This window comes from Brienomyrus brachyistius, chromosome 1, assembly GCF_023856365.1.
Source record: "Brienomyrus brachyistius isolate T26 chromosome 1, BBRACH_0.4, whole genome shotgun sequence".
NCBI lineage: Eukaryota > Metazoa > Chordata > Actinopteri > Osteoglossiformes > Mormyridae > Brienomyrus > Brienomyrus brachyistius.
In genome coordinates, this window is record NC_064533.1 from 37856494 (window position 1) to 37881908 (window position 25415).

At 44.7% G+C, this 25415-nt stretch overlaps 2 protein-coding genes across 5 annotated transcripts in view; one reads left to right on the top strand and one right to left on the bottom strand.

Annotated features, from left to right (window-relative positions):
* Positions 1–109: 109 nt before the first annotated feature.
* Positions 110–11307, top strand: LOC125748786 (coiled-coil domain-containing protein 138-like). Of its 3 annotated transcripts, none has more exons than XM_049025592.1 (15): positions 110–779; positions 1346–1403; positions 1519–1642; positions 1757–1806; positions 1985–2154; positions 2270–2383; positions 2701–2817; positions 3045–3122; positions 3361–3474; positions 4401–4553; positions 5097–5213; positions 5588–5771; positions 6809–6985; positions 9997–10135; positions 10446–11307. In XM_049025592.1, the coding sequence occupies exons 1-15, from the start codon at positions 699–701 to the stop codon at positions 10615–10617; spliced, it is 1848 nt and encodes a 615-aa protein (XP_048881549.1). In that variant the 5' UTR covers positions 110–698; the 3' UTR covers positions 10618–11307. The 3 variants fall into 3 exon arrangements, with proteins under 3 accessions (XP_048881549.1, XP_048881406.1, XP_048881468.1); XM_049025449.1 differs by having other exon boundaries at positions 1757–1860; positions 10446–11305; XM_049025511.1 differs by having other exon boundaries at positions 1757–1860; positions 2270–2365; positions 10446–11302.
* Positions 11308–15613: 4306 nt separating this feature from the next.
* edar (ectodysplasin A receptor) overlaps positions 15614–25415 on the bottom strand; it is a 29362-nt gene continuing 19560 nt past the window's right edge. For both annotated transcript variants that reach the window (XM_049027138.1, XM_049027191.1), the window contains 7 exons: positions 24218–24301; positions 23362–23487; positions 23185–23259; positions 21056–21128; positions 19337–19508; positions 18634–18694; positions 15614–17308 (listed from right to left, as the gene is read on the bottom strand). In XM_049027138.1, the coding sequence (XP_048883095.1) occupies positions 16974–17308; positions 18634–18694; positions 19337–19508; positions 21056–21128; positions 23185–23259; positions 23362–23487; positions 24218–24301 (926 nt within the window). In that variant the 3' untranslated portion in view covers positions 15614–16973. The remainder of the gene's footprint in view (positions 17309–18633; positions 18695–19336; positions 19509–21055; positions 21129–23184; positions 23260–23361; positions 23488–24217; positions 24302–25415) is intronic.

Here is a 25415-nt window from a genome sequence, read left to right on the forward strand (position 1 = left end):
AATGCTCATTACTATTATGGATGCACCGAAACTAATACCCATGTCGGGTTTCAATACAGTGCTCATGTATTAAATACCTTTTAATCGATACCATGTGGTGACAAGCGAAATAAACGGGATTACGTATTGTTTGCATTGTGGGGGTACTTAACGACAAAACGAAAGTACTCAAAATTATGCTCTGCTGAACCATCAAGAGGTGGTACGAAACAAGTTCATGCAACATAAGAACAGTGCTCTAGCCATCATGCAGTGAAAATAACACTCTTACCCAGTATATTGTTCGTAAAAGTAAACCATAATGTCGTAATAGAATTACGCGACGTAAAACGTTTGTGAACCACGGTTGTAGACGGTTCGCAAAATGATTTAAAAATATTTTCGATTATATGGTTTATATTAAATGTCGCATATTTTAGACCCTTAATTGATATGGATATCGGTGAGTATTAGACATCGTACATCGGTACTCATTTTGCTCTAAAAGGGTATTCATGCATCCCTAATACTAACATTTTCATTCCTATGATGAGGGACACGACATGCGTATATTTTCTTTGCTTTACGGTAAGTGCATTTTTCACCCGAGGTGAGGAGATTACGGTAAGGCGTATACAGGACGTCGGTTCCGGTTTGCGGAAAGGGCACGAAATTTAAATTTCCGGCCAAAAGTTGGCTATTTCTGGACACTTTTGAAAATGAGTAGTCTGTCGTCGGACGTCGACATAGACACCGTTGTGGAAAAGCTGAAGAAAAAGTACCTGGAGAGGGTAGATTGGGTAAAGTAATTCACCAATTGTGCATTTATGAATGTTTAAAACGCGTAACGCCAAAGCTGGTGGTAACTAGGTTGGTGACCAACAGATGACAGACACAACAATCTGGAAAGACAGGCCGAGTTAAATATTCTGGCCAAGTTTAAAGATTTCTAACAAGACCAATAACCTGACGTAATTTCTAGCAATGGGCTGTCTGTATTGACACAGTGCATTTGTGTTTGTTGGTGAATCTTCTCTCTAGGTACATATACTGATTATGGTGATGATGATTTCAGTGTTGCCAACTTTGATCAGCTGTTTATCGTGAGATTTTAATTTCGAGAGAAGTGTGCACACACACCTGCACAAGCACTGTCATGTATATATAACAGTGTTATAACCTGGTAAATAGTAAGGCTTGCAAGCTACCCCAACGCTGTTTATGTAGCTAGACTTATAGATTTGCCGTGAGTCAGAAAATGTGTGTCACGCTGGGTGCATGAGAGTTACTACCCTGGATTTTGTGGAAGGGGTGTGTTCACTAAAAATGTGAACCTGTGTGTGTGTGATTATTATTTTTTTTTTAGGAAACGGCTGAGGATGCACCTGAAAAAAACTGCGCGCCCGAAGAGTTCCCGTTTTATGGTCAGTTTTGATTTTCAAAGAAAGAAAACGAGTACCATGTAGTTTATAATAAAAGTGGGTATTTTGTACTGATAATTGCTGCATATAAGAGTAAAGACACGTTTCGCTTTTACAGACCTACCTCGAAAAAGATATTCGCCCTGCGCAGAGGAATATATACCCCCAGTTTTCGAGGAAACAACCGACTGCAAGAAACCTGTACGAGAGTTTTTCAAGGTGGTCCCGAATAACCGTGATTTGTGAGTTCCTGACGTTAAACACGTCATCTTCCCAAACTAGTACTTTCTGCTGTTTGCTGCATGTTCTGTGCCGCTAAAAATCTTGTGGCTACCGGGTGACCTCTGTCATTATAGGAAAGATGATCTGGAGCTGCACCGAGCAGAAAGTGAATATGAGGACAGTGGTGAGGAATCACCCTCTGTGCTAGACAGCCATAGTTACTTCTACACTGAAACAGGCATGTGCTTTGCCCCTTAGGTTAAATCATACGAATGTTCCAACTGTCAATAAAAAAAGTATTAATGAGAAAGATGATATGGAGTACTCAAAGTTAAAATGTTTAATATCTTTTTTTGATACAGATGTGACTCTGCCCTCCAATCTGGCCAGAATCTCCAGCTCCTGTGTGATGAAGGCAGCAGCTCCCTCTGGTGGGAGGGCATGGAAAGTGCGCTCCTCACAGATGACGTCCACCTCACCAAACATAAGTCAGGTGTACCAGGAGATGCTGGAGATTTATGAAAAGCTCCAGGTAAGTGGTCCCAGCTACCTCTGTTCACTTACTCTTTGAGCAAGTTAGCAAAGCAACGCCGCTCTGCACAGCTACAGCACAGTAATAAGAGATGTGACACTTTGGCTGTGTGCAGGCTGAGAGGGTACATCAGCAGCGCTGGGCTGCAAGACTGCAGCAGAAAGAGTCCGTGATGCTCCGCCACTGCGATGCCCTGTGCGAGGTCGAGCAGGTCTGTGAGCGGCAGGAGGTGATGTCCAGAGGCATACTCCCTCCTGTACTTGATGATGTTTTACACCTGGTTTCTCTCTTTAAATAACCTGCTTTAAATAACAACACTGCCATATCGCTCAGTCTTTCACTTATAAGCTCAATGATCAAGCTGCGTGAGACCTTGTTCTCTAACTGCTGTCCTGATCGGAACAGGCAGAGCAAGCCCCCATTCTGGTGTCGCTACCTGATCTCTGCATCTTGATCTGTGAGGCTTCCTTGCTAACAGTAATCATTAGTAATATGTGCTTCACAAAAAACAATATCTACTATTGGAGTGGCATCTTCTTGTTGCAGTACCAGCAGAAAATCAAAGAGTTAAAGGAGGCATTGGAAGAGAAAACAAAGGAAAGCAAGAGGATGAAATCCAGCTTGGAAGCAGTCAAGGGGATGAATGAGGCGTTGAAGAAGCAGGCAAGAGTTTATTCTGTTTTTCTTCTGCTCCCAGGCACTTTGTCACATGATTTATTTTAATATTTAGTTCTACCTTCCGTGTTATTGGGTAATTGATGGAAGAACGTACCATTGAGTTTTCTAAATCACTTTTCAACACTAAGGGACGTACCTCTGCTTTAATTTACCAGTGTTTTACCATTACTGTCTAGCCTTTAGTTTCCTAACAATGGAGTGTTTGTGTATAGCTCAGTGATGTCTGTGAAAAAAGCAAAAAGATGGAGACTCAGTCAAGGAAAGTGCAAGCCCGTCTGGAGAACCTGCAGGTAAGGTAACGGGCAGGTGACTTTGGGTCTGTGGTGGATTATGGGACTGCATCCAGATCGGTTTTGGTTATCATTGCAACCTGTGTCATTTAATGTATAATATGTCTAATTGGAGTTTTGTTTAAAATGAGATGACATATAATCCCAAAGACATATGTCTGCTGTCAGTTTTCTGCATGATCTCTGACAAGCATTCAGTTCTTTGTGTAAAAATGCTTATATTGCTATTTTGTTTTAGAGAAAATATGAGTACTCATTAGCACAGAAGGGCCGTGAGAACATCACTCCAAAGAGCCAGGGGGCAAAACCTCCCACACAGGACTGCTCTTCCATCGCTGGCAAACTACCCAAGGTATACAGACAAGACATGTATGCTGAAAATGGTGTTTGAAGCTAGCAGATCTCTGCTGATCCAGTAAGGTTGGCAGTGGAAGGTTATCTATTTTAGTGTTTCTCAAACCAGTCCTCGCCCCGCCCCCCCCCAGACAGTCCATGTTTTTTACTCTCTCCCAGCTTTCTGCCAGACAGTCCATGTTTTTTACTCTCTCCCAGCTTTCTGCCAGACAGTCCATGTTTTTTACTCTCTCCCAGCTTTCTGCCAGACAGTCCATGTTTTTTACTCTCTCCCAGCTTTCTGCCAGACAATCCATGTTTTTTACTCTCTCCCAGCTTTCTGCCAGACAGTCCATGTTTTTTACTCTCTCCCAGCTTTCTGCCAGACAGTCCATGTTTTTTACTCTCTCCCAGCTTTCTGCCAGACAGTCCATGTTTTTTACTCTCTCCCAGCTTTCTGCCAGACAGTCCATGTTTTTTACTCTCTCCCAGCTTTCTGCCAGACAGTCCATGTTTTTTACTCTCTCCCAGCTTTCTGCCAGACAGTCCATGTTTTTTACTCTCTCCCAGCTTTCTGCCAGACAGTCCATGTTTTTTACTCTCTCCCAGCTTTCTGCCAGACAGTCCATGTTTTTTACTCTCTCCCAGCTTTCTGCCAGACAGTCCATGTTTTTTACTCTCTCCCAGCTTTCTGCCAGACAGTCCCCAATTTTGCTCCCTCCCAATTCCATACACTGATCTAGGTAACTGACTTTGTAACTGGAAATGCGTCTCTTTGATGACCATAGAAGCCAAATCCAAAGTGAGTTGCTGTCCACTTACTGCTTGATTCTCTAAGTTTAAGGAACTTTGTATTTAAGAACTCGTCTTTGTTCATCAGTTTGTGAATTTCGCTTCTGACAGTGATGGTCGCAGCCATGTGAAGCTGCCGATTTCCCTCCCCAGGGTTCCAGGCACCCTGGCATTTTCAGGCTATTGGTGCAGACCCTTGACTGGGTGACGGACATCCTCCTAGCCCCTCCAGGAGCATCCCAGCTGAAGACTGTCCTGGGCCAGCAGGAGGTGACCCCAGGCTCCCTTCCGGAGAGATGCTCAAAGGTATGACGCTTATTTTCCATTTGCTTTAGCATTTGTGGCATTTTGCTTGGGTCCCCTGGAGGGCATCAGGCTCTAAAAGGCAATGCGTGATGGCACCCAGCGGAACGTCACCGTCCTTCTGCTTCCGGCCCTGGGAAAATGCTGCATTGGAAGCCGGCGAGCTTTGGCCACCAGGGAGCTGTTCTGTATTCACTGAACTTTCCCCTGGGCTGAAAATGTTTATTTTTTTCTCTTACTCCTTAGGGCTTTTTGGTTCCTCTCCTCCTTTGGCCATTTCCTTTCTGTCCCTCTCTCCTTCCCCCCCCTTGCTTTATGCACCGTTATGTATAAATGATGTAACAATGGATTTCTACATGCTCTTGTCAAGTGTCCGAAGCTGAATTGCATTATATAAAAATAAATTGAAATTGAAGGGTGGTCTCCCATCATTGCCATTGCTGTCAGCTTTTACTCTCCTTGCTTGAATATATTTTCATCAGCCTGGCTCTCCTTAGCCCTGCTGCTTAAACAAACCCTTCTGTGTCTCTTGTGGGGCCCCTGCAGGTCCTGCCCCTCCTTGCTGAGCAGCTGCTGACGCTGCCTGTGGACGATGCCGCCCTCCACATGTCCCTGCTCCGCTTCATCTACTGGTCCCTAAGGCAGCTCGACGGCACCCCCCAGGTAGCCCCCATCCCCCCCCCGGAAGCTGGTTTGCCCTCCACATTGCCACACATTACTACTGGTGGCATAGTGCCCTGGAGCAGGCTGACTGGTCCTCCTCTCACATGATCCATAAGCCACGTCCCCCTGCTGCCTGTCTTTCCCCAGTCTTGGCTATTGTATATTTATGAGGACGACCCTCTGAGGATCCCAGGGTGACACATTCTGCCATTTAAACACATTTGGGTCAGTATCGGCATCTATGCATTTGCCTTCTCATGACATGGGTGACCTTTTTTGAACTTGGTGGAAGTGATCCTGTTCCTTCAGTGTAGGAGTTCTCACCCCTGTGGGCTTTGCACGGTCTGTAACGAGTCCGTTTTCTCTTTCTACAGCAGAGCACCCTGACGTCAACCTTTCGCCGACTCGGCGAGGAAGTCTATCGCGGCCCGGCACTGCGGGGCATTTCCCTCGACCTGGATGCCCCACAGAGGACAAAGTCGCCCTTCTTCTATAAGAGTCCCAGCCTCCACACCAGGTTCCTCTCCACTCTGGTCCTTCTAAAGACGGCTACCCAAGGTACTGCTAGCTTACTGAACCATGGGTTAAAGAGTTTAGAGACCTTTTACCTTTTTAGTTTAGTTTAGTTCACCTATTTAGTGATCATGTGTCCGCTGAAGTTTACTAGTCTCTGTGGTACATCCTTTTAAGGTTCCCTGATTTTGAAGCTGTCCCAGTACTGATGTTATGGAAACCAGTGCCTTACTGCAGCTTTTGGGCTGTCTATCGCTGAGCTGATGATCAGAGATTTTGATGTTTCGTCTGATCACCGCTACTGTTAGTAGCTGCTGTCAGTGTTTATGCTAGGGATCCAGAGAGACATGCAGGTCAGAGATGTTGTCCTGGTGACATGGCTGTGGAACCCTGCCTCTGTTTGGGGGTCAGCTTCCAGCTTCCAACTGCACCATGAACTGTACTGCTTTCTACTGAAGCCATTTACACTCTGTGTGTATGTGGTTATCAGAGTCTACAGCAGAGGGCAGTGTTGTTCTTGACTTGCAGTTCAGCAGTAATTCACCCTTGCGATCAGTTTATTAACTTCCTCCCAGTGCACTCCTTAACCTGGTAGGCGTATTGTATAAGTGCTTCTCTTACAAAGGTTCAACAGCAGTGACCACTGCAATATAAGCAATTTTGTGGAACATGAATGAGATTTCACTCTATTTTCTGACACGATGTCCCTTCTTCAATTGACTGGAAATAAGTGCTGATAATGGGGATTCATTAATACACATGTTGGCATCTTAATACTCATACTCCACTCCCCCAGAAAGTTAAGGTTAATACAGTCCACTCCCCAAGATGGCCACGTTTTCCACCTCAAGATTTACGCTGCCTCTTGGGTGTGGAGTTCCAACCTCATGTCATGAGCAAAAGCTGAACCAAAGGCTACGGAGACCTTTTCTGGATACATATGGAGTGTGAAGTATCATGTGTCATTATTAGTGCAGTTCCCTGGTTGATGAGAAACTCTGGCTGCTTAAAGTAGAGGTGCTCTGACTTTCCTGAATGAGCAACTGGGCTGCTAACCCCTCCCCTCCCACCCTGCCTTCTAGCTGACATCTTGGCCCAGGCCCTGGGCACCCTTCATGAAGACGTGCGCCATGACGACGGGCGTGCCCTGTTCCTGCTGTATCGGGCGCTCCCCGTGATCTCTAGCCACCTGAAAGCAGGCAGCCGCGCCCTGCTCTCCCTGGCGCTGGATGTGCTGCAGCAGATGAGCGTGGAGTCTGGTGAGTGCTGTCGTTCAGTGTCAGAGCCGCAGGGGGAACCTGGATGGTAAAATAAAACGAACCATTAAGACATATTGTGCAAGGACCGGTTGTATGTCTTTTACCCCCCTCTATGGCATTTTGGTAATACTGCTGCTCCCTACCTATGCCCAGCTGTTCTGGTCTGTCCATCATAGCACGGCTGGGTGCGCAGGGTCTGCTGTTAGAGCTCCTCCATGTCCTGGCACTGAGGCTCCCTCTCCTGGTGTGATCTCTGCATCCATTGTAAAAGCCTGTTTTTGAAGTGAAGGACATTTTTTCTGCCCCATTAAACCTGATAATACAATATCTCAGGATGTGTTCAGCTCTCGGGCCACCCGGCCAGTCACTTCCTGCCCACAGTTCACCTGTCTCATGCCCAGGCGATAAGGGCTCCCACACCTACAGCCATCTAACAGATGCGCCGCTCCGTGTTTCTGCTGCTGTTCAGTAAGGTCACAGAGGGCCGAATCTGGTGGTTTGGCCTGGGGGCGGAGCCAGCTACCTTGCATGCCGTCACTGACACTGACCAGATGGGGGCCAGCGTGGGATGATTAATGCACGCAGCAGCCTGGCAATTAAAGCTGCCTAATCAGGAAGTCGTTAGGAGGTTTCTGGGGGAATTGGCCAGTTCACACCTGACGGTCACAGCCTTTGCTTGGAGCCCTTCATTTCGGTCCCTGTTTGCAGTCTCCTGCTGGCTCTGGGGGGCTGGGAGGGGCTCCCTGGGGTTTATCCTGGCCATGTGTCTGCACACTGTTCAGGACATGTAGAAGTGCTAACTCCACCCCCAGCCCCTGATGCAGGGCGTCTGGGAATGACAGTATGGAGTCGTCCCTGAGCTCCATGGCTGGACTACTGCTTCAAAATATTTATAAAATCTTAATGACCTACATCAGGGTTATATGTAAATAGACTTAGTTACGGTTTTCTCTGTCTCCAGTGCATTTAGACTTCAGATGTTGTTTTAAAGTCATTTAACATGATTAAGGGGTCAGATAAGTTCTCCGTTCTCTCTCGGTATGTTTTCTCCAGACTTTAACTTAATGTTCCTGTTAAAAGCACAGCACTGAGTATATGAGCCAGCACCACTAAAGACAGTAATTAGGCCACATTTTTTATTGCGACATTTTTATTGCCGTGCTGAGGAGTTCATTTGTTCAGTTTTGTTCTTTTTAATTGTATGTCATAAGAGGGTCCTGCAACATTTCACGTTTAATAAGGGAAGAATGCTGTCATTTTTATGGTCGCGATGTGGGGAGAGGATTGTGAAACGGGATATTTTTTTGCCATTGGTCAGCTGGGGCACTCAAATTACTCTTGTTGCTGCATCTGAGAATTGACAGACCAAAGCTGTTTTCCATGCGGGGGGCTGAGAAACTAAGGGGCCCAGATGTCAGTGGGGCTTAGGGATGGGTACCGGAACTAGGTATTAAATCCACTCGGAGGCTAAATTATTAAGGACTGTAATATCAAAAAGCACCAACATTATCAGTTCTGTTTTTGGTGCTGAAGAAATTAAGAAAATATATTTACTTTTTATTATTGCTACATAAAAGTTCTCGTGCACACATCATTCACCAGCTCTGGTTCTTATTGCATGTTTGCTATTCTCAGTCCAGAGGGGAGAGAGATCTCTCTGAGCCTGTGTGTGAGGGGCGGAGCACGGGGCAGCTCACTCTCACTCTCACACACAGCAATTGACTCTGCTTTATTGATGATGGTGGACAGGACTAAACATTGAAAAGTGTATTTGAATTTTGCTAAAGATGATGCTGACAATGCTCCTTGCCAATAAGTCTTTTTCATGTAAGGGCGGAAACACAAGCTATCTGTCAAAATGTCTAGCGAAAGTGCATCAGGTCCATATGGAGAAATGCGAAATTTTCGACTGCCTAGCTTGTAGTTTGTCTGTTGTTGTCCCAGGTATGTTACGTACGCCGGTGGCCTGGAACCCACATATGGAGATGCTAAAGTATATGCATATGGATTAATGATTAAAAGTAACCATTAACTAGCTGAATATTGTGGGTGCATTCATAAATTCAATCTGAATTAGAATCTATCATTCAGAAATTCAGTTTCAGATCAAGGATTTAGTGATTTGGACAAACTAAGGTTATCGTACAGTAAAATTACTGGCCTGCATTCAGTAAAATTGAACATTATTACATCTGATTTGTATTTCCATCATCACAAAATCAATCTATCATAGTCAAATGTGCAAAACATTGATTTCCTTTCATGTACAATATGTAACAGTGACTTGTTCAAAACAATGATGTTAATGACACCCATCCCTAGTGGGGCTGTGGTGGCCTGACATGCTACGTGATTGTGTGGCTTGTGTGGTCATTTAAATGGGACGTTCATGAAGCTGTGCTATAGGATGACTTCATTTGTGCAGGCTGCCGGAGTTGATATTACATTGGTAATATCCAGTGTTGCTGAGTGCGAGCCCTTGGAGATATATGGTTAAACTTGAATTGTTATTGAGCCTTGAATTACATGTCACTGTGTCCAGGGCACCTAAAGGTTTAAATAGTCATATTTGTTCTTGTCATTGTATTGTATCTGATACACATCTGGGGTGTTTTTCTCCCTCTAGTCTGCCCCCCCCAACTCTGCCAAATTAGAAACAGGCTCTGGTATCACAAAACAATTTGGAGAATAAGACTGAATTTAATTTGCTGGACAATGTTTTTCTCCAGTGATTTAGTGGGGGGGGGGGGGGTTAAAACCATATTTGGCCTCTAGTTATTTGATGATGTGTTCAGACATAAAACGAAAGTGATTGAAGACATGCAGAAAAGCTTCAGGAGTGCCCTAATTGGCTGGCTGGTGGATGAGAGCGCTGGTGTAGCCTCCTGACACGTACCAGAGGTAGCACTGCACATTCCCAGGGAGCTTTCCTGCTGTACCCATACAGCACTTCCGTTGTGACTGATATTTTGGTGCTGGCGAGTTTAACGATTTGGACTTTCTGTCTGTAGGACACTTGAATTGCTTCCTGGAGTCCTGCAGCACGGAGGACTTCTTCCGTTCAGTGTCCCTGCTCCTGCGCAGTCCCCGTTTAGAGGTCCCGGTGGTGGAGAAGGTCAGCATCCTGCTGCAGAAGCTCTCGAAAATGAGGTGGGTCCCTGACAGGGCAGTCCCATGTCCAGATGAGAGTCTGAGCGCTGCTGTGCACTGCTCTGATTGCCCATATGGGGATGTTTTGCTGATTGTTTGTACGCTACAGCACTTAAGTACTCATTCAAGCAACTTACAGCTTAGAACTGGGGAAAGTTTGCTGCGGAGTTGGGGATTAAAAACGAATTAATAATACTTTATTCCTTGTAAAATGCTTTGGTGTGTCTTTTGTTCACATGCATCATCTTGCATTACGTTCACGGGGGTTTCACTCATCCACGCCGCGTCAAATCACTGCTCGGCCTGACAGGAAGAACAGGAGGCTGTTTGAGCTTTTCACCATCCACCTGACGCTGCAGGAGATGCAGAGGACTGCTGACCCCACCCACTCCTTCCTGGTCATCAACCTCAGCTCCATCCTCTTCAACCTAGGCATGTTGAAGAAGGCCCGCGTCTGTGATGGTGCAGGAGCTGTAGGCTGACAGTGGGATGTGTGCATTTGCACTTTGACTGTATGAAGACACCTAGTGGCCTACTTTTCCTGTATCTCTGTGTCATGATGGAGTCCCTATACTTAAGGGAAAAATCAGTGCACAAAAGTGGCTTGAATCATGTATTTTATTGATGCTGATAATCTGCATGTGCTTCTAGCTTGTGCTCTGTATTAACCCTTTATGTACTGTCCTGAGAGAGAGAGCTTGCAGTGTTTGGACATAAAAACAAATAGATTATCCTTTTGTGAATTAATACATTCCTGGCTGTATTGTGAAATGATAATTTTTAATATATTTTCTCTTTCTTGTGAGGTAACGCCCCCCGCCTGTCCTGTATCAGAATGTGTTTGTAATTTGCTCTGTATGTGTCAAATAACTTTTATGAATCTCTGACCCATTTGTTTGTTATGGAGAATAAACACTCTGCTTTAGACCAGAACAATTATTTGTCATCCTCCCAAAATAAGTTCAGAAGTGTGTGAAAGTAGCTTAGTGTGTGAAAAACACAGGAGGGTTTCTGAGACTCTGGCACCGGCAGTCTGGTATCAGGGGCACGTTTTTGGTATTTCAGGAAAGTACCAAAAGTACGATACTTCAAGATATTGGTTCTCCTCTGGTGTTAAAACTGGTTCCGGCGCTGAATGACATCACAATTCAAATTTTCGTACTGAATTAAAAAAATGCCTGTAGAATATTATATGACTGGACAATATTAATACCAACACTGCATGTCATCCACATGCAGTTCTCACATCACAAGGACAGCAAAATCATTTGGTTTGAGATGAGGCTTTTTCATTCTGTATGGCAGGGCTCTTCAAATCTGTCCCTCGATTCCAAAGCCAGGTCTTGTTTTCAGTTCTTCCAGGCAGTTAGTTTAATAATTACTGATTCTGGTTGGCCAGAGGCTTCACACCCAGCTTGCGGATAAAGGAAGGCTGGAAAATTAGCAGTACTCGGCCCTTGAGGACCGTGATTTGAACAGTCATGCTGTGTGGACATTATAGCTCAGGGAGGTCATTTCACTAAAACATTTTTACTTTGCCATAGGAAACAAAACTTAGCAAGCATTGCAGTTTTAATAATTGTTCTTTTTCAAGGTCAATTAGTACATGTTTTCAAAATCACTTTAAAATTTCCCGCCGCTGCTGTTGTATGTTGCATTTCCGGTCATTTTCATCCTTGCAGTTTAAATAACTCACAGACAGGTTTATCAGTAATTGATTTTGAGCTCCATTTTTGCTTTTTAAATATCAAAATATTTATTACAACAAAATCACATTGTGATATTTGAATTATATTAATTATATATATGAATTATATAGCATCATATAGCTATAGTATATTGTAGCAAATATTTTTCTATTTCTTCTCTTGGCACCTAGATCATTTTAATTTTTTTCCGACTTGATTGCAGTTTAAACTTGGGTCTCCTTTGTCCACGAATACATTATTATTATTATTATTTTATTATTCTTTTTTTGAACGTTGTTTACCATTGTTTTCTGAGTTTGTAACTTTTTTCAGGATGGTGGTTGAATTGTGCTTCTGAGGCAGGCTATTTGCATAACCAATCGACACTGAACACGTTTGCAAGTCCCACCCCAGAGTTCCGAAATACAAAAAAAGTACCTCAGTCGATTTAGTACATTTGGTACTAGAACTTCTGGTACTAGTACTAGATTGGAAGTCCACAGAAAACGGAAAGTATCGAAAGTACCATACCAAAAGTATGGTACCTAGTGGGGTGGAAAAGCACCCCAGCAGTCACACCACGTTTCGGATCCCTTAGATCACACATCTAAGCAGTTTTAATGCTTAACCAAACAGTAAGTGAACCTTTTGACCTTGTCAGAGTCTGTATTGTTTGGTTTCACCCACACCATTCCTTGTTCAGAGGATCAGGCTGTTTGCATTAACAAGCAGGTGTACCTAATAAACTGGTCCCTTAGTGTAAGTCCTCGTGATTTAAAGACTCTCTTACACATTTTTTGGTTTGATTGATGATTTATTACCCTGTGCTGATGAGTAACACTTGGGCTATGTTTGTATGTACTTTTCCCAGTACTGTTTTCCGGTGGGACGCTATCGGAACGGCGCCACGCTTGTGATGGCTTTGTTTTTTTTTTAACCTCCAGTCCCCCCCCCCAGGAAGTAAACCCCTTCCTCCTGCAGGTTTATTCATCTAAATGTCGTTTGTTTTTATAAACCTCCTAAATACCTCCAACAGCTCCAGCTAGCTGTCAGAGTCTGATTTATTTATTTTCATTACTTTAATTACTCTGCGCTGAAAATGTTTCTTTGTTCATTTTTTATGTGTACCAAAGAGCATCTGTAATGAAGCTGTGGTTTAACCAGTTTGCGTCTAAGTATTTCTGGAGGCCCCACCGTCTGTAGCTGCTCACTCCACTGAGACGCCTCTTCTGAAGTCTGCGCCGTTCTGCTGTCCTCTCAGAAAATATGGTGGAGCTGTTTAATTTCAAATAATGCTCTAATTGGCTCTACATGTAAAAAAAATTGTTGTCATGTTTTAAAATAAAGACAAAAAGCTCATTTATTTGGTGAAATGCATGTAACAGGAACACCTATGTATAATTATATTATCTGCAAGACCCTTCACTACTTAACTGATGGCAAGGGTAAGTTTATATATATATATATATATGACTGCAGAGAGTTATTTATTTTTAGTGTTTTCATGCAGTATTTACAATGGATTAACTACATCCTATTTGTAGGTATTGTTACTTGGTTTTTCTCTGTTCAGAGGGTTTCTGTATCGGTCAGGATGATATTATGAATTACAACTAATGGTATTAATGCCCAAAAGTACTTGAATAATTCATTGTGTATTTTCTTTCATCCCTGTGTTATCACTGCTTATGTAACAACTGGTTAATCTTTTATAGTCTCTGTAGAGTCATTAGTACTATATCTTTGAGTTCACGATGTTGTGGGTGAGAGTGGGCTTATGGGTAGGGCATGGTATGGCTGGAATTCTGGGCAGAAGAAGATTGGTGAACCATACTGGGCCCTGAGCATCTCCGTGGCTGACTGCTGAGTAGATTCCATTATCTCTGAGTTGTCCTGGACCTTGCCTCTTTGTGTTTCATGCCTCTGAGTCCTCCTGTTACCATTGCTGTCACCCACTATGCCTCACGGTGTCTTATCATTGGCCATGGAAATGCTAACTCCCAGGATTAAATCTGAGGCTCGGTGTTTCACCGGAAAGCGATCCTGGGATGGAGCTGGCCCAGGATGTCATTGGCTGATGGTCGAGGCCTCCGGACCTGTGTCCCAAAGGAGGGCGCCGCTGTGTCACATGATCCAAGGAGGGAATGAGAAGCGGACACAATGCACTTGTGTCACCTACACACACGTTCGAAGGACGAGCTTTGTTCCGTGACAGGCCTGTTTGAAATATGAGGACCTTCTGGACTGGACAGTGCTATCACGTCGTACTCATGTTTTATCACGCCGGCAGAGATCACAGACAGGCACAGCATGGTGTATTTTATGAATTATATTATCTGCGGATAATCCTGGCATAACCTGAGCCCATATTGGATGCAGGGCACTAAGTGGCAGGTGTTTGCTGTACTTTTGTAAACGTGATATGTGAATGGAGGGCATGGATCGCTGAATCGAGGAATAGGGTCTTCTAATGATCAGTTGCCTTCTGCAGAGCCTTCTTATAAATGGGGACAAGACATCACTCTGTAGGACTTCAAGAAATGCGTTTGGTTTGTTGAGAGAAGGAGATTTGGTGGATGTGTTTGCCGATGTCATGCAACTGATGTGCGGATTCTTTGAAACGGTTGGTTTCTTTTTCTCTGAACTGGAACCTCCATTAATGACAGATGTGCAGAAGCTGTGTCTAGCTGAGGGTTTGTGGCTGTGCATGTGGGGGGTATATGTTATTTATTGGGGACCAAAATCTGTGAATGCAATTAAATACTAAAAATGCCAAAAAAGTCTGTATTTTGTTTAGTTACTTATGAATATGGTTGTCATAGGTGGGATTAGAGTTATACCCATAGAAATACTTTGTGTGTATGCATGTGCCTGTTTGTACTCGTGTGTATGTGTGGGGGGGGAGTTATGCAGTCATTCCTGGTCCTGCCTAAGCCACCTTACATCCCTACAAAGCACGGCGAGCATGGAGAGCAGGTGATGTATAAAGGTAAAACATGAGGCTGGATGTCCCAAACCTAGCAGTGAAATCAGAGAGAGTGATTGTCATTAGCTGTATGAAATGACGCTCCCATTGTTTCTAATGCTTCCCATTGGTAAGATAAGACTCAGATCTCCTAACATGCCAGGTGTGAGACTGCAGCAAGTCACAGGAACATCTCTGCCTCTACGGAGCACCCCACCTTATTCACCCCCCCTGCACGGAAACAAAGACAGGCCTGTGTAGAGCCTTGAAACTGCCCGGAGCCTCGGTGGGCTATTAATCACGTAGCCTAGCTGTTATAATTGATTTAATTGCTTGACTTGATTTTGGTGGGGAGAAAGAGAGAGCCAGGCTGAAGATACATCCCCCACCCCCCCACCCAACCAGGTCACGAGCAGTCTGCTGCCCTGGGGAGGGGGAGGGTGGTGCTGTGTGGAAAATACCCAGTGGCCCCGCAGGTAGTGAGCAGGCCAGCCCAGGATCGGCGTAGAGAGATGCCTGGCAGCGAGGGCTGGTTTGTTAACGTTATCTTTTCTTTCCTAATGACAGACGTTACATTCACTGACGTGAATTAAAGTAATTAAGGGGAATGGGGATTAAACTTAATTATACTTCTTTTTGTATTGAGCCGACTTAAAAATGTGTCTCCTAGCTAAACCTTAGAACACAGAGCAGAGTGCAGCCTTTGTCCCTTCGGGCTCTTCCTTCATTTATTCCTTCCTTACTTTGGTTTTCAGTTAATTTTTAATGTGTATTAAATTGTGAAAAGGACGATAAGCTGATATACTGCAACAATTGACACAAGAGTACATTCATATGTTTTTATTGATTTTACTGTTTTCATTGATGCATATGTACAGTAATAAGTTATATATACATTTACATTGTTTCCATTCTTTGCTTCCCTACTTTCATACAGCATGTGAGGTAAGTGTATTGGCTTGTAGATAATGACACTCTAAGGCATTTCCATTTAGTTTCATAAAATGATACAACCTTCCCTATTATTTTTTAGGCAAAGCAAAGGTTTAGATGTTCTCGAAACATGCTAAATGAGTCATCACGCATGCAGTTATACTCATTTCCATAGCTAGAGACCTGCTCCATATATAGTTCTCCCTCTGTGCCTGTCTGTAAAGAAAAAAATCAAGCATACCTTAGACTAAGACTAAGGATGCAAGCATGCGACACAACTGCATTGCAAATCCCTCTTGGTCTTAAGAGCAACGATTATTTCGGGTGTTGGGTGGCTTATTGTGGGGAGAAAACATACAAAGATCTTTGTAATTTTAGTAGATATATGCTTTTAGAACCTAGCATAGGACAACAATTGCAAAAATTAATTACTAACAGACAAGGTCCTGCAGTGCCTTCACTCTGGACTTTATTAGCAGATAGGGAGCTGGGTATCATGGACACTTGGCACTGCTGTTGTTAACTGCCCCATATTAGGCAATTAAAAACCGCAGGAGACATTCATGGCATCCTGCATGGCCGACAAAGGGTTTACGATGTGTGGGCACCCTCAGACACGCTTTAACGAGGTCTGCTCGTTAATAGAGAGGAGCCTCTGAAAACTTCAGCCATTAGAGCTTTCCAGACAAACATGCACACACAGTAACATAAGGAGTTACTTCTACTCCGACGTGAAAACCTAAATGCTGGTATTAACGTTTTGACAGATGCGGCGCACATCTGCAGTGCTGGCTAGTGTTAGCACCAGTGCAAGGATCACGCCTGACTTCATGTGATGCGGGAGCTGGAATTTTTTCATTATCATCATGATTTTTAAGGCATGTGAAAGCGAAACTGTTCCCAGCGTTGCAATAAATTGCAGTAACCTTTAGTCAGGTTGTCTCCTCATATTATAATTAACCACAGGTCTCCACAACAGATGGGCAAAGAAGTTCCCTGCAAAGGTTTCTGTAGTGTCCGACACCAGAGGTTTTGAAAGAAATAAGAAATAGGGTTATACTTCCATAAACACCCGTTTTGGTTTTTTTTGTATGTTTTTTTTTTGTTTTAAGACCTTGATAGAGAGATAGGATGACATACAGGCACTTTAGGGAAGGGGGCGCTAGAACGCACTTGCTCATCTTCCCATTTGTGTATCAAGGCCATCAGAAATTCTTCATATTGACGCCGGAGCCATAGGAATGGGATGTATTTAGACGCTGGCACATCGGAAGGTGAGGGCGGGGCTGGCGGGCGAGGCGCCCCCTGTCTTTCCGAGGATGTCAGCACACAGCGACTCTACGGCATCGAGCCGCTCGATCTGCACCAGCCTGGTGAGCAGGTCGGGGATGCTGTACCCAGCCGTGCTGATGCGGTCGAACAGCTGCATGCCGTCCGACATGCCGCCGATCTCGTCCCGCTTCAGGCCGAAGCTCTCCGCCAGGTGGCGCCACGTCTTCACCACAGCTTTGTCTGCGCTGTACGTGGAGCTCAGCATGCGGCTGGTCTTCTCCAGGCAGTCAAAGGGCAGCTCAGTCGGGCTCAGTCCTAGAGGGCACACGGATGGGGGGGGGAGGGGGGGTTGGGTGACTGGGCGGGTGCTTCACAGTGACTGATTCTCAGAAGCCTCCTAGAGATGCAAACACCCTCCAAGGGGGAGAAATATCCATACAAAGTAATGTGCCTCTGCCGTATACCCATAATGCCCTAGTTTTGTGCCATTTTTGTAAAATTAAGAATAATCACATGATAACAGTACCTGCTCTGATGCGTATGTCAAGTTCACATGTTCTTCCCATTTTTACATGTTCTCCCTGTATTTGCATGTTCTCCCCATTTTTATGTTATCCCCGTGTTTGCATGTTTACATGTTCTTCCTCTGTTTGCGTGTTCTCCCCGTATTTGCATGTTCTCTCCGTGTTTGCATGTTCTCCCCATGTTTGCATTATCTCCTCATATTTAATGTTCTCCCCATGTTTACGTTATCCCCGTGTTTGCATGTTTACATGTTCTTCCTCTGTTTGCGTGTTCTCCCCGTATTTGCATGTTCTCTCCATGTTTGCATGTTCTCCCCATGTTTGCATTATCTCCCCATATTTAATGTTCTCCCCATGTTTACGTTATCCCCGTGTTTGCATGTTTACATGTTCTTCCTCTGTTTGCGTGTTCTCCCCGTATTTGCATGTTCTCCCCGTGTTTGCATGTTCTCCCCATGTTTGCATGATCTCCCCATATTTGCATGTTCTCCCCATGTTTACATGTTCTCCCTCTGTTTACATGTTCTCCCGATGTTTACATATTCTCCCTCTGTTTACATGTTCTCCCGATGTTTACATGTTATCCCTGTGTTTGCATGTTCTCCTCATATTTGCATGTTTACATGTTCTTCCTCTGTTTGCGTGTTCTCCCCGTATTTGCATGTTCTCCCCGTGTTTGCATGTTCTCCCCATGTTTACATGTTCTCCCTCTGTTTACATGTTCTCCCGATGTTTACATGTTCTCCCTCTGTTTACATGTTATCCCTGTGTTTGCATGTTCTCCTCATATTTGCATGTTAACATGTTCTTCCTGTGTTTGCATGTTCTCCCTGTATTTGCATGTTCTCCCCATGTTTGCATGTTCTCCCCATATTTGCATGTTTTCCCCATGTTCACGTGTTCTCCTTTTGATATGTACTTCAGTTTTTGATATGTACTTGATATGTAATTCACCCCTAGTGTGTAAATGTGTGTGGATGCGTAAATGCCCTGTGATTGACTGGTATCCCCTCCATATGATTATATGTAACCTACTTGACTGTAGGTCTCAACTGCCCAGGAGCCACTGTCCCACTTACTGGAAGTTAGGGCACTGGCTTATTGTAGGAAACTCACCCTCAGCGTCACTGCACACCTTCGCGTAAAGGTCCAGGATCTTTCTCCTTCGGCTCTGAATCTAAATCAACAAAACAAAGGGAACAAAGAGTTTTGGCAGGGCGATATGTGGGACATTATTGAGATGAAGATCTTAGCCAGAGGGAAGCATTTGCTGCAATATGTCAAAAAATATCACTCGGTTAAGGGCACAGAGATGACTATTGTCTTGTATTGTGGTTTTGAAACTTTGTAATAGTGTAGCATTTGGTCTATCCTGGCAGGCACTGCACGTCCTTCTCCCTAGATGTGTGAGTCATTTTATTGTTCTTACACCCTGGGCCCTGATAGAGGGCTCCTGCTGAACTACCTATGCTGTCTCAAGAGAGAATTCCCTGGAATACCTATGCTGCCTCTAGTCAGGATTCCCTGGAATACCTCTGCTGTCTGTAGTCAGAATTCCCTGGAATACCTATGCTGCCTGTAGTCAGGATTCCCTGGAATACCTCTGCTGTCTGTAGTCAGGATTCCCTGGAATACCTATGCAGTCTGTAGTCAGAATTCCCTGGAATATCTGCGCTGTCTGTAGTCGAAATTCCCTGGAATACCTCTGCTGTCTGTATTGCTGTAATGTAGTGTGTAGTCAGGGAGGAGTGTCATAATGAATGATATTCCGTAATGAAGGCCCTCTCTCTGCCACCTCTGTGTTTACGGACTGCCTCACCCCGGTAATCTTGCCACAGAGAGGGCTGGCATTGCCGGCCTTGTCCCTGCTGAGGTGGACCAGCGACAGCAGGCACAGGTCAGCAGCCCCCTGCTTCTCCAGGGACGCCTCCTCATCGCTGTCGATGCTGCGGCTCAAGAGCTGCTCATTCTCTGAAGAGGCATCGTTCTCACTGCAGAGGGGGAAACAGTCAGGGGTTAGTGCTCTGCCAGTGGCGAGTTTCCCCTTTGCCCATGGTCGTTTCGGTACTGCCGGTGTCGTGCAGCCATGCCAGCGGGCTGTAGCCCACAGATTGCAGCTGCCCTTCTCGTGCCCCCTCTCTCAGCTATGCCAGCAAAAGTCCTTTGTTTGAAGCTGAGAGTGCAGGGATGCCACAGAGTGCCATTGTTTCTGCGTCATCCGACACCCGCGCTGGCTTGGCACCCACCTCTGTGGATTAGCGCTGCTGCCAGCCCCCACAGCGTAGCCCTCATGGTAACGAGGTGACAAGGAAAGGAGCCTTATAGCGGCCAGGAGGCTACCCCGCGGTCAAGCACGGCCCAGCTTTATGGCGTCCATGTAGCCGTGCGCGCATGCACGTGTGTGTGTGTGTGTGTGTGCAAGAGTGTGGGTCAGAAATGGAACAAGTGTCCCCACAGTGTGATAAAAACCTGTTACTTTGAGGAAAAAAACACTAAAAATGCCAAAAGACTTGTATTTTGTTTGGTTACTTATGGTTAAGGTTGGAGCTGGGTAATGGTTAAGGCTGCCATTGTTAGGATTAGGGTTTTGCCCATAAAAATGAATGGACAGTGCCCACAAAGATATGAGTGCAGATCTCTGTGTGTGTGAGTGTGTGTACTTTCTGACCACGTAAAACATGGCATAGAAAAATACCTCCTTAGGATCTGTGTGCTGTGGGGCCACACATTCCCACAGTTATGTAAAAAGGCTATGGGCAGTGAAGACCCTGCCCCTTACAGTGTGCACTCCTAACCAGGTGCTTTCGGCATGAAGCTACGTGCAATCCTCGCTCGCCCCATCGCTTCTGCATCTGTATGCATCTCCTCGCGGCCACACGCCCCGGGACCCTTCATCCTAAGCGGAACATTGTTCCGGGTGCTAAATCCTGGACTGAATTTCGTTTTCTGGGTGTGCTGTGCCCATGTGAAAAGGCACATGCAGAGCTGCGCGCTGAAAGGTTCCGCTGCTGGAGCTTGTTCTGTGGTAACTTAATTATCCTCAGCAGATTAAAACTGCCTCTGTGTAGCTGCCATCCTGTAGCAGAACTTCTGTCTTTCTCTGCCCTACAGTCACAAGCAGGAGCCCTGCCTGTCCGATGGATGACCATGATTGGCATGTTTTTCTGCTTTATCCAGATTCCCCTTTCTTTGAAGCATTTGGCACGTACACATTTCTCTTATAATCAGAATAATCCTTCTCTCTAAAGTTCTACAAATTTTGTGAAATGAAACAATTTTTCCATTTGCAGAAGAACATTGGAATTCTTTTAGTTTTCACGTATTTTGTTCTCCTTTGAAACACACACACAGGTAAGAGCACAAGGTCAGCTAATAACCTCGTGTTTCTAAAGCATTTTTCACTGGGTTAAGGATCCTACCAAAAAGCTTAACAGAGATGCAAGGGGATTTGAACTAGCAACCTTTCACTCGCTGGCGCAGAGGTCTAATCCACTGAGCCACACACCATTCTAATGCTGATGTCACCATTCCCACTTACCTTTTCGCTGTCTTCGGTGGGGTGGGTTTCAGCTTGTCAAATCCGTCCGCTTCAGTGAAGATCACTACGTTTTCTGTGAACACACACCAGGGTTACACACAGCTGGGGAGTGCCGTAAAGACACTAAGCGATACAGGTCTTTGAAAACCTGTCAGACACCAGTGGCTCCCAACAGGTCATGCAGAAAGCCACAGGGGGGGAGATGAATCCTTTATAAATTTGACAGGAATCAATACGAGGGAAATAACTGCATTGTTTATGATATTAAAGACACAGTGCTCAGAGTACTTGCTCATCCTTGGTGCCACTCACAATCCCAGACAGGGAAGAGTTAGGACCCCTATGTTTCCAGCGTGTCTCTCAGGCAGCTGTCCTGCATCGCACCTCTTGCTGAAGGGAGGATTTACTCAAGCCTTCAGCAGGAGTGTCAATCATAGTGCTACCAGGCGTGGATATTTAATGCTGTTTGTCCATTTACTAAAAGCTTGGCATGGACTGTAATTCTAAAAGGCCGCCTCTGGGAAAAGCTCCTTTAGCATTTCACGGTGAGCGTGAAGGTCATCCCACTGAGCAGTCACGAGGATCACAGCCTGCAGTTTAGGGAAACCCGGCCACATGTTTATCTCGCTGTGGGGGGGGAATCCCTCACAGTCACAGGGAAAGCATGTGAAGTACCCACACTACAAGCAGCTTAAGTATGAAGCCTGAGCTTCATTAGCCTCCATGCCAGCCCAAGCAGGAAACCACGCTGTTTGAAACATTGTTTTGTTGGCTGGAGTTTCAAAGAGCTGGACCCTCGTCTCTGACCCATGCCCCCCCTAGTGGATGTTATCCTGGTCTGTGGAGTACAGCATGTCACTTTCTCAGGCGTTTAATCGCCCCTGCCATCCTACACAGGACAGAGTATGTACCTGTCCTCTCAGTCTGGGGTAAAAATACAAAATTTCTATTAAGTAGGGTTTCTCCCTGAAAGTCAATGATTCAAATATTCAGTGGACGTGTGAGTGTGATTGCTAAAGTCCTATAATCCTTTTTCTGTTTTCTTCCGTCAGAGTGCAGAACAATAACAGTAGCTTGCAAAAGGGATAACATTTCAATGAAGAATTATAAGTAAGGGGAATCATAAATATATTTTATATTCTAGCAGGGCACTTGCACCAAAAACAAATCCACATTAGCAATTATCTGGGCAGTAGTGATGCGCAGGTCTACCCATAACCTACAGTCTGCTGTGTTGAGCAGATTTGGGTCGGGTCAGTGATAAAGCAGTGATGCAACTAAGTGATAAATCACATGCAGAAACACTGTGTGCAGCAGATTTTGGGTTACAAGCTCTCTGAATTGTGTGCGATAGATGAGGCTGTAATTGCTAGGTCACCTGCAGGGCAGCAGGGGCACTGGACTTCAGTTCAGCTGGAACTTTTGGCACAAGTTAAATAATGTTTCACAGGGTACAGCCCTACTGTGTGGGAATGTTTCTTAAGCTCTGTATGTATGCAAAGATGAGGATTAGAAAGGGTCTGTAGAAACAGAAATGGAAGAGAAGGAGAAATAATTGTCGCCAGGGAATTTATGATTAAACAACCCTGAACGTTATGATTAAGGCATGTAAATGTTCAAGATGTCCAGTATTCCTGATGTTCCCAAAACATCATCCCACTAATACAACTAAGATTAATAACATGCAAACAAGTGATGGCCATGGTAGAGCAGTAGGTAACACTGTTGCTTAGCATAGCAATGGTCATGAGTTTAAGGCTGGGAGGTGTGTTTACACTATATACATGTAGCACTTTCATGAAATAATATTACAAAACAATATTTTTCAGCATTAATTGTGTTAAAGGATCTTATAAAGTTACTGTGCTGGCATTGACTGAACTGAACAAAGTACGGATGTTCCCCGCCAACGTTGAGAGGACCATCAGATATTCTGGGAACGTTCCCTGTTAGCTGGGAAAGTGTTCATTTTTAAAGTGAAATACTTGATTGGCAATTGTGTTAAATACATGTAGATATTACAGTCATCTGTTTCTATCTTTATTTTTGGATGGCTGCCCCTGTTTCACACGCAGAGGCAAACCTCTTCTTGACTAAAATACTATGGGTTGTGTATATAAATTCCTCACCTTGGACCTCTTTCTTGTCCTCTCCTTTGGTGACTTGTGATTCAACTGTCTTCACCACCTGACCCGTGCAGCAGGCTGGAGATGAGGGAGAAGTCAAATGAATGTCTTGCAGGGGCCAGCTCTCTGCAGAAGCATGTGCACCCCCTTCAGTGTGGGACCACTGAGAAGGAGACCTACCCTGGCTGCTGGGCTTTGCTTTAAGGATGTAGAACATGATGATGAGCACAATGGCGATGGCCATGATGAATATGGTTGACATCGCGATGATCAGGGCTGTCGCCAAGTGGCCTTGTCCTGTCATATCTAGGGAACAGATGACATGAGTAGATCTGGTTCACACAGAAGGAGAATGTATCCACAAGGATCAACATACAACAAGAGTCTTTTAATGCCAAGCAGGCCAGGTTGGTGGTGTTTGGGTTCAGTCCAGTACAATGTAAAGACAGAGACATTCACAGCATAGAAACACTTTCACGCCTCACATTAAAGCCGAGGCAACGGCAGCTATGTAGGACTGTCAGATTCACAATCTTAAATGAATACAGTCGTCCCGCAGTATTCATGGGGGATTGGTTTCAAGACCCTCTGTGGATATTAAAATCCGCAGATATAAAATGGTTTAGTATTTGCATATAACTCAGGCACAACCTCCCATATACTATAGACATCTCTAGATTGCTTAAAATACCAAATATAATGCAACTGTTACGTAAATTGTTGTTATACTGTATTGCTTATGGCAAAAAAAAGGTGTGTACATGTTCACTATGGACACAACCATGGTAGCTCTAACTACATAGTACCTGTCAGCAACATATATAACTTTTTCCTTCTTTAAACACGTACAGATTGTGGACGCTACAGCAGGGTATACCTACACATCAGCATAGTGGCAAATTCAAGTTTTGCTTTTAAGGACTTTCTGGAAATTTTTATTAATTTTTAAAATATTTTTGATCTGCAGTTGGTTGAATCTGCAGATGTGGAATCTGCACATACGGAAGGCCAAGTGAATTTTATGTGCTTCCCTTACCGTTGTGGGGGTGTGGCAAGATGGTGGTGCTGGTGGAGGGGACACTGGGGGCCCGCCCCGGCAACACAGCTGGGGTCCGCGCGCCTGCAATGACAATTGGGCTTGTCACTTCGCATGTCACTGCACTCGTCATAATGCTGCCCTGCTTCAGAGATTATAAGAGCACAGCTACAAATGTGTTACTCATTAGGGGGACATATGGCTATCGCAGAGTCCAGATGCAGGGTACAGAACTCCGAACCCAAATAGAATAATAAACAGCAGAGCAAATGAGCTTTTTTAAGTGATCTTGCTGGCACGTTTGGCCAGCTCTGGGCCAGTTGGCTTCGGCAGACTGTTTTGTTTAGCCTGATGACATTGTGTCCTGCAGACAATGTGGATCTGGCCTACTGCACATGCTCTGTGGTGGAGTAAGTACCTTATTGTGAAACGCGATTAATTAGTTAAGCAGGTTAATGAAAGAAGGTCATTATGAAAGACTAGGAACAGTTTGAGAAGAAATATTTCTAACTGACAATATTTTTTTGGGGGCGTTGACACGTGAGTCTAAAGCACCATAATCGCAGTGTTTTCCAGTTCTAAAAAGACAGATGGGCTGTGGTCTTTACACACGTAAGAACAGGATTAGTGCAAGTGGACAGTTGTGTTTCTGTTTAGCTTCATAGTCCTAAGGGAGCCTTTCTGTTTGAGAGATTAATGAACGACTTGGCTGGTCTTTACTAACTGATCCTTCATCGATGAATCCTGTCTCCCATTTTGCTCTGATAACCTCACGCATTCGTAACACCTGTGCTTGGAGTATGAGCTTGAACGCCTTCCCTGATGAGCTTTTGCCTTTGGGTGGCACGCAGAGCCTGTCAGGCCATGTAAAAGCAGAGAGTAGCGCTGCAGTTTATCACTGACTTGGCTGAGTGTAATCTATCATAAGCCCTCTTTAGACATTATGGGTTTCTGGCATCGCCAGGCCCTCAATTATGACCAATTATTAATGTCATTATCCATCAAAGTGCCTCATATTTCCTCTCCCAGGCACTGATGTTAACTGTAACTAAAACAGTGGTCCCCCTCCTTGGCATACAGACACCGTGTAGATCAGCCGCACACTCAGCATGGTTTATAGCCATGGTATCGAGTCACGGGGAGCGCGTGTGTAACAGGCCTTGTCGTGGATCCTATCCTGACAAACGGGGCAGACAGC